General features: G+C 46.4%; 1 protein-coding gene across 2 annotated transcripts in view; it reads left to right on the forward strand.

Annotated features, from left to right (window-relative positions):
- Nucleotides 1-65: 65 nt before the first annotated feature.
- ABCG5 (ATP binding cassette subfamily G member 5) overlaps nt 66-12,923 on the forward strand; it is a 34,633-nt gene continuing 21,775 nt past the window's right edge. For both annotated transcript variants that reach the window (XR_009521456.1, XM_060026711.1), the window contains exons 1-5: nt 66-428; nt 1,113-1,234; nt 7,103-7,239; nt 7,323-7,421; nt 11,544-11,676. Coding sequence is in view for 1 of the 2 variants with exons in the window: in XM_060026711.1 (XP_059882694.1) it covers nt 283-428; nt 1,113-1,234; nt 7,103-7,239; nt 7,323-7,421; nt 11,544-11,676 (637 nt within the window). In the remaining variant the exon portion in view is untranslated. The remainder of the gene's footprint in view (nt 429-1,112; nt 1,235-7,102; nt 7,240-7,322; nt 7,422-11,543; nt 11,677-12,923) is intronic.

A 12,923-nucleotide genomic window follows, 5' to 3' on the forward strand; every position in this document is an offset into this window, starting at 1 on the left:
CTCTGGTCTGGCTCCCAGCATTCCTCTCTGGCCAGCCCTGCCACAAACACGGGCTGTGTGCTCTGCCCGCTGCCGAGATAACACGCAGACACACTCTGGCTAAAGGTACATCAGATAATGGCATCCACGGCCAAACCCCAGGCCCGCCACGGGGAAGGCCTGAGGAGGGGCTCCAGGGCCAGGTGAGGGGCAGGCGGGACTGTCTGCCTCTGGCTCCTCGGCTGAAGCCGCCCCAGGGAGGGTCAGGCGAGAGAATTCCCCTGTCTCTGCGGCCCGTTAGCCATGAGTGAACTCCACTTTTTGACCCCTGCGGGGTCCTCGGAACTCCAGGTAAACAGAAGCTCTCAGTGCTCCCTAGAGGAGGTTCCTGCAGCTGCTTCTAAGCCTCGACACAGCCTGGGCATTCTCCATGCCTCCTACAGTGTCAGGTAAGGCCAGTGCCTCTTTCATCTGCTGGGAGCTTTGAGCTGTGGTCAGGGACAGGCATGGCCTGAGGTGAGTGGGCCTCCCTGCCCTCTGCTGGCTTTCCTCACTAAGGGGGGGCATGCATGGAGCCTTGGGCTCCTTCTCTAGTGGGTGGAGGTAGAGAGAGGAGAGGGGAAGGGCTGCCAGAGGGAAGTGAGGGGCCATGGTGAACAGCCCCTCTGTCCACAGCAGGACTGGAAGCTATGACAAACGACAGATGCAGCAACTGTGCTCTGCCCCCCTCCCCTGCTTTATGCCCCTTCCCCCCGTGTCTCCCTTGTTGATGGCCTTCCCTACTTGGATGGCGAGCGCTTGGGGAACGGGGGTGCTGGGAGCATGAGGTGTAATGAAACCGGGTGAAGGAACGCAGCGTCAACCGAAGGAATTAACAGTGTCCTGTTTGCCATCTGCCAGCCAGCCAGAGAGAGCTGGTGTTCAGAGCAGCTGCTAGACAGGTGCTTTATAGAGATGATCTTCTGTCACTACCTGCCAGGGTCTACAGAGGAGGACACTGAGGCTAAAACACACTTAGGAGCCTGTCCAGAGACAACCTGGGCTGGGCAGAGCTGGGATCGGTGCTGGGGGACAAGGGGCTGGACCCTTCCAGAACCCCATGCTGCCTTTCCCTCACGGGGTTTCCTTTAAAGCCAGCGCGTGGGGCCCTGGTGGGACATCGCGTCTCGTCGACAGAAGTGGACCAGGCAGATCCTCAAGGATGTCTCCTTGTACGTCGAGAGTGGGCAGATCATGTGCATCTTGGGGAGCTCAGGTAAGCTGGGGGGGTCCCCTAAATCCTCCACGAGGACTCGAAAGAGTCTGTGGCTTGATTTGAACACCACATTGAGGAAACAGGTTCACGTTGTACCAAGGAGGCCACAGGTCTGATATTAGAATGAAATCTGATGGCCTGTGTGACTGTGAATAGAACCTGGTGCTAACGTGTAATCTTTAGGAAGATCCTTGAAAAAAACGAAGTCCTGCCGAACATGTAAGTTAATTCATATTTCAGTTTGGAAAGCACCTAACACAGTGCCTGGCATATAGGGGTGCTCAGTAAACACAATTTTCCTGCCTGGAGATGGGAAAAGGAATTAAATAAGCACAAAGATGCCCATTTATCCCCATATTCATTGGTCTTTTAAAAATTATGATATGTTTCAAACACACAGGCAAGATAGAGAGTAAATAAAGAATGTTCGTGTCTTAACCTCTGCTTTATCAAATCTTAACATTATACCGTATTTACTTAAGATCCTTTTTTGTTTTTTTAAAGGAGTTAAATATCACAGATTCCACTGAGGCTATCTATGTGCCCGTTTCCCACCTCATTCTTCCCCTCCTGTTTCCCTGCATCAGCAAGTCATTGCTGGGGAGGGTGGAGCCTCCGGGGAGGCAGCCCCTTGAGGCTGGGGCAATGCCCTGTGAAGGTCACAGCTGAGGATGCACAGCTATGGGGGGATGGGTGCATTGGCCCTGAAGAGGGAATGAATCTGTGTGGCACATCACAGGGTCCACTACACTAGGCTATCCTGCACGTTTTAAGGTTGAAAGATTCGGACAAATTGGCTTCCCAGGAGCCTCTTGATGGAGTTCTTGCTTGCCAATTGTTGACACTTCCTGCCAGTCTTCACTTGCATTGCTCTCTTTAACAGAGGTGTGCAATATAAGTCTGTGATAAAAGTTCAGCATGGTTAGCCTCTTTCAACCTGGGGAGTTAAATCCACAGCCACTCCCCTGCTGCAGTGGGGGGACAGCTGGATGGTAACAGTAGTGTTGTTAAGATGAAATGAAAAGGAATTCACTGGCGAGAATGGTTACACTTCCCTGAGATTTCCTTTTTTTTTTTTTTTTTTCCTATTTTGGCTACGCCACGCGGCTTGCGGGATCTTAGTTCCCTGATCAGGGATTGAACCTGGGCCCAGGGAAGTCCCTCCTTTTATTTTCTTTTTACAATTTTTAACCATTTCTAATTGTATGCATGTACCATAACATCCAGGGTCATCCTAATTTTCCTTTTGATAATTATACTTCTTTAAAAAGAAAAGCTGAGTTATTCCTATAATAATGTGTCACTTGTTTCCTTCCTTGTGTAGGATAAAAAAGGGTGGCATGCAGCACAACAAGGAATTGAACCCACTTCTCAGAAGTGTGTCCCACAGGCCAATGTACATCTTCATGCACATCTCAGCAGAACAGTGGGTGGAGCCCCCTGTTCTAGGGCCTCATGGGCTGGTGTCTGATGATACCTTATCATGCTTTTATGACTGTCCATCCTTTTATACTGAACATGAATTCAAGGTAGACTGCAAGTTCCCTGAGGGTGGGAGCTTGGTCTTTTTTTTTTTTTCCTGCTGTATCCTCAACAGTTAGGAGAGGGCTGGCCACATCGTTGGTGCTTAATAAGTATTTGCTGAATAAATGATTAAGCAAATGAATTAATTCTATGAATTACTCTTAGTTTTTCAGAAAATAACATGATTTCATTGGTGTCTCATCTAAAGCAGTATTGTTTATCAAATCTTTACTAGTGAGGCAAAAGATGACTTAGGTGTTCAAAGTCTCACTAGAGAATGGTCTGCATAATGTAAGCCTGTCTACAGTCAACCAACACTCCAGGGGAAGGTAATTTTATTTGACTCATTATTTTTGATCATTTAGGACCTAGACTCTAGGCTGCATGCTCCCTTGCAGAAGACTGTTTAGTTACAGGTGATTTCTGTCCATTTAGAGAGGATAAACCCAAAGGTCAGTTTTATGGCCCTGTAGGGCGTTAACCCTTTTTTCCTTTTTTTTTTAATTGAGGTAAAATATACATAATGTAAAATTTGCCATCTTAACTATTTAATTTATTTTTTATTGAAGTATAGTTTATTTATAACGTGTTTCAAGTGTACAGCAAAGTGATTCAGTTATATATATGTTCTTTTTCAGATTCTTTTTCATTATAGGTTATTATAAGATATTGAATATAGTTCCCTGTGCTATACAGTAGGTCCTTGTTGTTTATTTTATCTACTTTATTATTTTTTTTGGCCACGCCATGAGGCATGCAGAGTCTTAGTTAGCCGATCAGGGTTCGACCCTGTACCCCCTGCAGTGGAAGCGTGGAGTCTTAACCACTGGACTGCCAGGGAAGTCCCCTTGTTTATTTTATATATAGTGGTGTGTATCTGTTAATCCCAAGCTCCTAATTTATCCCTCCTCCTTTCCCCTTTCCCCTTTCCCCTTTCCCCTTTCCCCTTTCCCCTTTCCCCTTTCCCCTTTCCCCTTTCCCCTTTGGAAACCATAAGTTTGTTTCTATGTCTGTGAGTCTGTTTCTGTTTTGTAAATAAGTTCATTTGTGTCATCTTTTAGATTCCACATATGTGATATCATGATTTTTGTCTTTCTCTGTCCTACTTAGTATGATAGTCTCGAGGTCTGTCCATGTTGCTGCAAATGGCATTATTTCACTCTTTTTTATGGCTGAGTAATATTCCATTATGTCGTGTGTGTGTGCGTGTGCGTGTGTGTGTGTGTGTGTGTGTGTGTGTGTGTATGTGTGTATGTATGAGTATTTTTATATTTATATTTTATATATATATATATCTCACATCTTTATCCATTCATCTGTTGATGGACACTTAGGTTGTCTATTTTTAGTTTTTTAAGGAACCTCCATACTGTTTTCCATAGTGGTTACACCAATTTACATTCCCATCAACAGTGTCGGAGGGTTTCCTTTCTCCACACCCTCTGCAGCATTTGTTATTTGTAGGCTTTTTAATGATGGCCATTCTGACTGGCGTGAGGCGATACCTCATTGTAGTTCTGATTTGCATTTCTCTAAAAATTAGCTGTGTTGAGCATCTTTTCATGTACCTGTTGGCCATCTGTATGTCTTCTTTGGAGAAATATCTGTTTAGGTCTTCTGCCCATTTTTTGATTGTTGTTTGTTTTTTGATATTGAGCTGTATGAGCTGTTTGTATATATTGGAAATTAAGCTCTTGTTGGTTGAATCGTTTGCAAATATTCTCTCCCAGTCTGTAGGTTGTCTTTTTGTTTTGTTGATGGTTTCCTTTGCTGTGCAAAAGCTTATAAGTTTGATTAGGTTCCATTTGTTTACTTTTGCTTTTACTTCTTTTGCCTTGGGAGACTGACCTAAGAAAACATTGCTGCGATTTATGTCAGAGAACATTTTACCTGTGTTCTCTTCTAGGAGTTTTATGGTGTCTTGTCTTGTATTTAAGGCTTTAAGCTATTTTGAGTATATTTTTGTGTACCTTCTTAACCATTTTAAACTGTACAGTTCAGTGGTATTAAATACAGTCACACAGTTGTGCAACCATCACCACCATCCATCCCCACAACCTTTCATCTTGTAAAACTAAAAGCATTCTTTTTTTTGGCTGCATTGGATATTTGTTGCTGCGTGTGGGCTTTCTCTAGTTGTGGTGAGCGGGGGCTACTCTTTGTTGCGGCACATGGGCTTCTCATTGCAGTGGCTTCTCTTGTTGTGGAGCACGGGCTGTAGGCATGCAGGCTCAGTAGTTGTGGCATGTGGGCCCTAGAGCGTGTGGGCTTCAGTAGTTGCAGTGTGTGGGCTCAGTAGTTGTGGCACACAGGCTTAGTTGCTCTGCGGCATGTGGGATCTTCCTGGATCAGGGATTGAACCCATGTCCCCTGCATTGGCAGGTGGATTCTTAACCACTGCGCCACTAGGGAAGTCCCTTATATCCTTTTTTGAATGAGGATATGAATCCTTTTTGGTCATCCTGCTGGTACCCTCATTAATGAGTTAATAGGTATTTGACACATGTTCAAAAAAGGATAATATTAGTTACCTTTTTCTATGTTTAAAAAAGGATCCCCAAACTAAGTGACTTCATACAAATCATTAATTATCTCTCAGAGTTTCTACAAGTCAGAAATTTGGAAGTGCCTTGGTTGGATGCTTCTGTGTGGGGTCCCTCATGAGGTGGTAGTCAGATGTCAGCTGGGGCTGCAGTCATCTGAAGGCTTGAATGGGACTGGAGAAGCTACTTCCGAAGTGGCTCCCTCACATGCTGTCTAGCAAGTTGGTGCTCACTGTTGCGCAGTGAGGATGTGTGACATGAGAGGAACCCTGAGGGTCACCCACAAGAGGCTGAGAAGGAGCAGCCAGACCAGCAGGATTAAACCAAGAGGATGAGGTGGCCTCAAGGCCAAGGGAGAGAGATTGACAGAGAAGGGCAAGCAACAGTATCAGCTGCTGCTGGGAAGTCAGACAACATACAGAGAAGCATCTACTGGATTTGGCAACAAAGAAGGAGGCTAGTTTTGAGATAGTGGTGGAACTGGAATCCAGGTGACAGGCTCTTTGGAAGGTCTGTCAGAGTTGAGATTGGATCCCAGAAATGTAAGGCTAGGGAGGCTACATTAGAAGTTAGAAGAACCACAGACAAGGCTTAATATCGTGACTGGGACACTGCAGAGCACATTTTGAAAGACAACCCCAGTGAAGTCACATTTTGTTTCTTTACAAAAACTCTGCCCCCTTCCCCACGCTGACCTCTACCTGAACATAGTGGGGCTGACTCTGAGCTGTGTCAGTCGTGGGTTAGATAAGAAAACCACTGCTCCAGGAGCTTGGCTTATACATCTTTGCACCCCTCAGAGCAACCAGCGGTTTCTTTAAAATATTTGAACAAAAGGTCTTTTCTTTGGTTTTGCGCAAGTCATCACATCCTCAGTAGAATTCTATTGCCATCTTCTCAGACAGCCCAGAACCTCCTGCCTGTTTCCTGTTACTCATTCTAACTGCTTAAAAGCCTTGGTCAGGAAAGGCCTGGTGACTCCTCTTCCTGTCTCCATTAACTCTCTGGGCCCATGTAAGCTTGTGTATGGGAAGGGCCAGCTGGTGTCCTACCCTGAAGGATCACTGTAACCCTAGAAAAAGCAAACCAGGAGAAACCTCACCCTCCAGTCACCTCAGCACAGCGTAGTTAGTTCATCCCACCTCCTCTGTGGGCAAGTCCTTAGCGACAGCCAGCTGGGTTATTATGCCCAAGGCTCTCAGTGTAGACTGAGGCCAACTTGGTTTTAACCAAAGGACTCGCTAAGCTAGTGCTTCTCAAACTCTAACATGCATGAGCCTACCCAGGGATCTTGTAAAAAGCAGAATCCGGGTTAGGAGTTGGGGCCTGAGATTCTGCATTTCTAGCAAAAGCTCTCAGGTGGAGCTGAGGCTGTTCGGCCTCAGACCACACTTGATTAAGTCAGCGAGGCTCTGGGCGGTGTCGCCTACATTCAGGAACCACCAGAGGATCCCAGGGGGTCACAGAAACAAATTCAGATGTCCTAGGATCCAAACGTTTCCAAGAACCCTGGTTTTCCTTTTATTCTGATCCTGTATTTTCTTTTTCAGCCTCAAGCAGCTTTAAAAACAAACAAACAGGAGGACAAAGCTCCTCCAGTCCTGACGTGGAGGAGAGAAACAGCTTGTCCCCTCTCATTGAGGAGACAAGCTGGAAGGACTCATTCCAGCCATGAGCTTGTCCCATGAGGCCAAAGAGAGAACAAGTCAGGGCTGGACCGCGGGTTCACCGAGGGTCTCAGGAAGTTCCCGCGAGGCCTCGTGCAGGGCCTCCTCCAGGACCTTCTCTTGTCTCCTCCCAGGCTCGGGGAAAACCACCCTGCTGGACGCCATGTCCGGGAGGCTGCGGCGCACGGGGACCCTGCTCGGGGACGTGTTCGTGAACGGCCGGGCGCTGCGCAGGGAGCAGTTCCAGGACTGCTTCTCCTACGTCCTGCAGGTGCGCGCGTCCCCGGCGCCTGCCCGGCTGCCCGCTGGCCCCGCAGCCAGCGAGGGGGCTGCTGACACATCCCTCCCCTGCAGAGCGACACTCTGCTGAGCAGCCTCACGGTCCGCGAGACGCTGTGCTACACGGCGCTGCTGGCCATCCGCGGCGGCTCCCAGGGCTTCTTCCAGGAGAAGGTGGGTACCGCCCCAGGGCCACCCAAGGGATCACCCCGCTGTGGCTTTGCACCCCCTCGTCCCTCCGCTTGCCCCTTCCTCCCCTTCGCTCTCCACCCTTTAAGAGTCAAGGGCTGCGCTGGCAGCCGCTAGTCCCAGGTGGCTTTGGGGCACTTGAAACTGACTAGACCTACTTGAGATGTGCTGTGAGGGTAAAATACACACCAGATTTCAGGAACTTAGTCTGGAACCGCAGAATGGGAAACGTCTCATTAACAATTTTTAAGATATTGATTATTGGTCAAAATGGAAATATTTTGGTTGTATTGGGTTAAAGGAATTATACCACTAAAATTCATTTCATCTGTTTCTTTCCACTCTCTAAAACGTGGCCACTGAAATATTTAGATTCTAAATGTGGCTTGCGTGATATTTCTGTTGGGTGGCGCTGTCCTGAGAGCTCTGTGTTTGAACAGATATGGCTATTTTCCTCACTGTGTGTCGCCCTGCAGCCCTGTTGAGATTTTTCTCAACTTTCTTTGAGGCGTCTTGAATGTGCCTCGTCCAAACTGGATTCAGTTGGTGAAGGAGGAACTATTGAATTGTCAACTCTAAGTTCCAATCTGTTTCTTTAAGTGGACCTGATTTGGAAGAGGCTGCGAGTAAACTCACAGGGGCCTTACCTGGAAACATTGCCTCGTTTCTGTCTGGGCTGGAAACATACGACCAAGGACAGGTCAACGTAACACCTGCGAAGCAGGCACAGTTCTCTGGGAAACTGGCTCTCAGAGGTGCCGGAGATCACTGGTGACGTCTGCCTCAGAGGCTTCACCACTCTGAGGCCTCAGTGAAGGTTCCTCCTGGGCACACAGATTACACCTGCACTTCAGGCTCCAAAGCTAGCCTTCCTTTAATGCCTTTGAGGATCCAAGGGAATCCTCCATCTCAGCTGAAGGGGCAGTAGGTTACTCCCTTTTTATCAGGCACCTCTGAGCCTGTCACCAGGGAGTTACTCCTCTTTGTCCCTGGTGCTGGACTCTCAGACAGGGCTTGGCCAGTGCAGCCAGGTCTGAACTGTGCCCAGAGTACCAGCAGGCTTGTTTGTTGTCATGCCAAGTCAGGAAAGGGCATTCTTCTGATTCAGAGTCCTGGACGTGTTGGAGCATAGCTTTCACTCCAGAGGAACCTTCAAGAAAGACCATTAGCCCCACAGAGCCCTGTTCCTACCTGGAGGTTACCTTAGAGTGCTCAGAAGGCATTGCGAGGTTCTTGCTATTCTACCAGCTTATTCTCTGGGCTCTCGTATGTGGCTGGCCTCCATCAGGCCTTGTTCACACACATCTCATTTCATTCTGGCATCAGCTCTATGAGGGAGGCGTTATCTCCAACTTTCAGATCAAGAAACTGACCCCCAAGGATATTAAGATCCCACACCTCGGACTGGCAGAGCTGGGACATGGACCCAGGTCCTCTGGCTCCATCATGCCTCCCTGGGCCTCACTGTGGTCTGAGAAGACAGAGGTCGGAATTTGGCCCACGGGGAGGCACAGGCATCTTCACATGACTTAGCTGCCCTGACAGTGAGTGACAGGTGAGCCCCTATGTAGGCTTCCTGTCTGCCTGCTTTAGTATTTTTGTGTCTAAAATGGGTAGGAGAGGATCTCATTGGTATTTGAGTTGGAGAAATGAAGTCATAAGCAGATTCTTTTGAGAGAGTGATCCATTTACATCCCATACCCCAGGGAGAGAATCCGAGAAAGCCACCGAACCTTTTCCCCTGAAAATGCACACATTTGCATAAATATTTAGAAAATTCAAGGTACCTGAAGTTGGTTGATGGCAAATTTGCCCCCAGTGAATGGTCCCTCTCCCTGGCACTGGCAACCCCTAAGTGTCCTGCAAAGTTTCCTATCATAAAGTTCTCCCTGCTTGAGAGTACTTTCTGAGCAAATCCAGTCCACAGGATGTAAAATCCCGACAAAGTAGTTTAGGGAGAAGGAAGTGCCTGTGATAACAGAGCAGAGAGTGCAGCAGATCTGCTTTTGTCCTCTGCGAACCTGAACGTAAAGCCATGATTGATGTGGCAGGCTTTGTCCACCCTTGTGCTTCTTGGACCACTCGAGAACCCGCACAGTTTACTCTCAGTCCCAGCTCTGCCATTTGCTAGTGGTGTGACCTTGGGTAATCTATGAACCTGTCTGAGGATCTGTTTTCTGTTCTATAATGGATAGAGTAATAATGCATCTCTCCTGGAGCTGATGTGAGGAATGAATCAGTTTATGTGAAATCACATAGCATGGAGAGGATTGATGATCCCAGTGCTCCCTTCCAAGACTCTGAATTCTATTCCCAGCAGTGTTTGCAAAACATGGGAGAGGCTTCTAGCCAGAGACATCTGAAACAGATGAAGTAAATGTCTCCCCTGTCCATTGCTTCTGAGCCAGGAGGGGCAAGCTTTACTCCTTTCTTGCTGTTGCAGAGCAGATGAAAGGGACACTCAGGAATCTACCCTGACTGGTGAACACATAAACCTTGCCATGTCAAGTGAAGCTCAATTCCAGAATCCTTCCACTCTGATGGCAAGAAGAGACAATCATACTGGTTTACATATGCATTTCTAACCTCCTCCTTATTCCTTTGTATCTATTTCAGGTGTATCCCTTTCTTTTGGTCAAAGCATCATCTATGGATCCCACTCCCTGTCTCCTCTGGAACTTTGTTCCATAAATCATCCCCTCTACTCCAGTTTAGTTTGCTGTTGTTATTTTTTAATAGGGTATTTAAAAAAATAAATTATTTATTTATTTATTTTTGGCTGCATTGGGTCTTCGTTGCTGCACGTGGGCTTTCTCTAGTTGCGGTGAGCAGGGGCTACTCTTTGTTGCGGTGTGCGGGCTTCTCATTGTGGTGGCTTCTCTTGTGGAGCACGGGCTCTAGGTGCACGGGCTTCAGTAGTTGTGGCTCGCAGGCTCAGTAGTTGTGGCTCATGGGCTCTAGAGCACAGGCTCAGCAGTTGTAGCGCATGGGCTTAGTTGCTCCACGGCATGTGGGATCTTCCTAGACCAGGGCTCGAACCCGTGTCCCCTGCATTGGCAGGCGGATTCTTAACCACTGCACCACCAGGGAAGTCCTCTTTTTTTCATTATAAAAGAAACACAATCTCATTAGAGATGTATGGGAACAAAACTCATTATCATATATATAAGTATTTCCAGTCTCTTTCTCTCTGCTTTCCCCAGGGCCTAATGCAGATAGGGGTACTCAGTCAGGGGAGGACCAGAAATAGAGATTTTTGAAAGGGTCTCTGGTGGGGAGATAAGCTAAGGAAGGAAAGAGGGAGAGGGAGGGAAAAGGCCAACCTTCTTGATTAGAGAGTCAGTAAAGAATTTTTTTTTTAGTGATGATTGTTTTGGGGAGTTGAGTAGTAAGCAGAGGATTTCAGGGAGCTGAAGGGTATAAGATAAGCAGAGTGAGGAGAATTAGGGAAAAGGAAATTTTTAAAAGTGTGTCTGTAAGTTATAAACTGGGTTCCTTTTAAAGTCCTTAAAGAGATTCCAATAAAGATTGGCTTTATTTTTAATTACTTTTGATAGCTGGATTATATTTGATGCAAAACCACAGTGAGATTGGGCCACATGGGACTCCAGGACTTATTTGGGTTACATAGGGGAAGCCAGGTTTAGTTCAAACCAAATTGATTTTTTTTACACGTAAAAAACATTTATTATAATAAAGTTTCAAAAACCAAAGACTAAAAAAATAAGCTATATTGTAACTATGCCTTAGGGGGTGGTTTCTCTATGGGCTGGACTGACTGTAGCATCTGAAAACAGGAGTCCAACAAAATCTGCATAGTTTCCTGCTGACTTTCCCTGAAGCAAGTTGAAACAGTTTTTTGTTGCCGTAAGGACTTCTGAAAAAAAATTCATGTCAATATTATTTATTTTAATCTGATACATATATTGTGATTTAAACCAAATTGGATTCTCTTGTAATAGGCGTGCTTTCCCTAGGATGTGGTAAGTCTGGAAGTGGCCCAAGCGCTCAAGGGAAGTGTGTTGCCTCTCCCCTGCCATCCTCAGCCCATGAATCGGGACACAGCCCAGCAGTGACCAGCCTTCCTGGACATTGTGTCTCTTACAGGTGGAGGCAGTCATGGCAGAGCTGAGTCTGAGCCACGTGGCAGATCGGCTGATTGGCAACTACAACTTTGGGGGAATTTCCCATGGTGAGAGGCGCCGGGTCTCCATCGCAGCCCAGCTCCTCCAGGATCCCAGTAAGTGGGACCCAGAACTGCTACTGGCTGCTGCCTGTCATCTTCCATGTGTCTGCAGACATTTTCAGCCCTTTCTTCACAGTCTCCATTTGGAAAGGGCTTGGTTGGTTGGGAACTGAAGTCACTGAGGTTTTTCAAACTGGGGACCCAGTTTCTTTGGAAATCTAAGTAGTTCCTGATGCGATTCCATCACCCAGGTACAAAAAAGCTGTTGGACTTGGAAGCACTGCGTTTGTGTTCATGTTCAGTTAGGGTCTTCCATGAATGTCCTGTCCCTCCTTACTTCTTACTAGAGCAGCACCACTGTGTCTACTCTGGAAAGCCAGTGAGTTTTGCTGTGACTAGAAGTATTTATGAAACGGCAGGAATTAAAATAGGATTTTAAGTGATACATGAGAAAGTATATATATTGGAAGGAGGGGCTATCAAGATGGGGTAGCCAGTCACCTGCCTCTCCTGCCTGGCTTCATTCTCCCCACTGTCTGGGGAAACCTTGCCACTTACATACACTTGGAAGATGACATGATACATTTGGATACTTTCTTCACATTGGGGTAGACCAAGACTGCCTGCTCTTCAGAACAAATAAGAGGGATGTTCTTAAGAACAGGGTACAAAAAGTACCCTGTACCTTTTGGGTAGAAATAAGCTACAGTTAAACCCGCTAAAGAATCCAAATGCCTTCCCATCTCGGACTTTGTTTCACAGGTCAGAGTTTTCTGCAGTGCAAAGACGCAGTTGGTGTTGGAAAGTGCTAGACATGAAGTGACATTATGTCTTTTTAAAAGATTTATTCAAGTATAGTTGATTTACAATGTTGTGTTAATTTCTGCTATACAGCAAAGTGATTCAGTTATACACACACACACACACACACACACACACACATACCCATATATACACATTGTTTTTCATATTCTTTTCCATTATGGTTTATCACAGGATACTGAATATAGTTCCCTGTGCTATACAGTAGGACCTTGTTGTTTATCCATCCTATGTATAATAGTTTGCATCTGCTAATCCCAAATTCCCGATCCACCCTCCCCTACTCTCCCTCTCCCTTGACAACCACGAGTCTGTTCTCTATGTCTGTGAGTCTGTTTCGTAGATAAGTTCATTTATGTCATATTTTAGATTCCACATATAAGTGATATCATATTTGTCTTTCTCTGTTGGACTTACTTCTCTTACTGTGATCATCTCTAGGTCTATCCATGTTGTGAGATTTTGCCTTTTTAACCAGC

Source organism: Delphinus delphis, chromosome 12 (assembly GCF_949987515.2).
Source record: "Delphinus delphis chromosome 12, mDelDel1.2, whole genome shotgun sequence".
Taxonomy (NCBI): domain Eukaryota; kingdom Metazoa; phylum Chordata; class Mammalia; order Artiodactyla; family Delphinidae; genus Delphinus; species Delphinus delphis.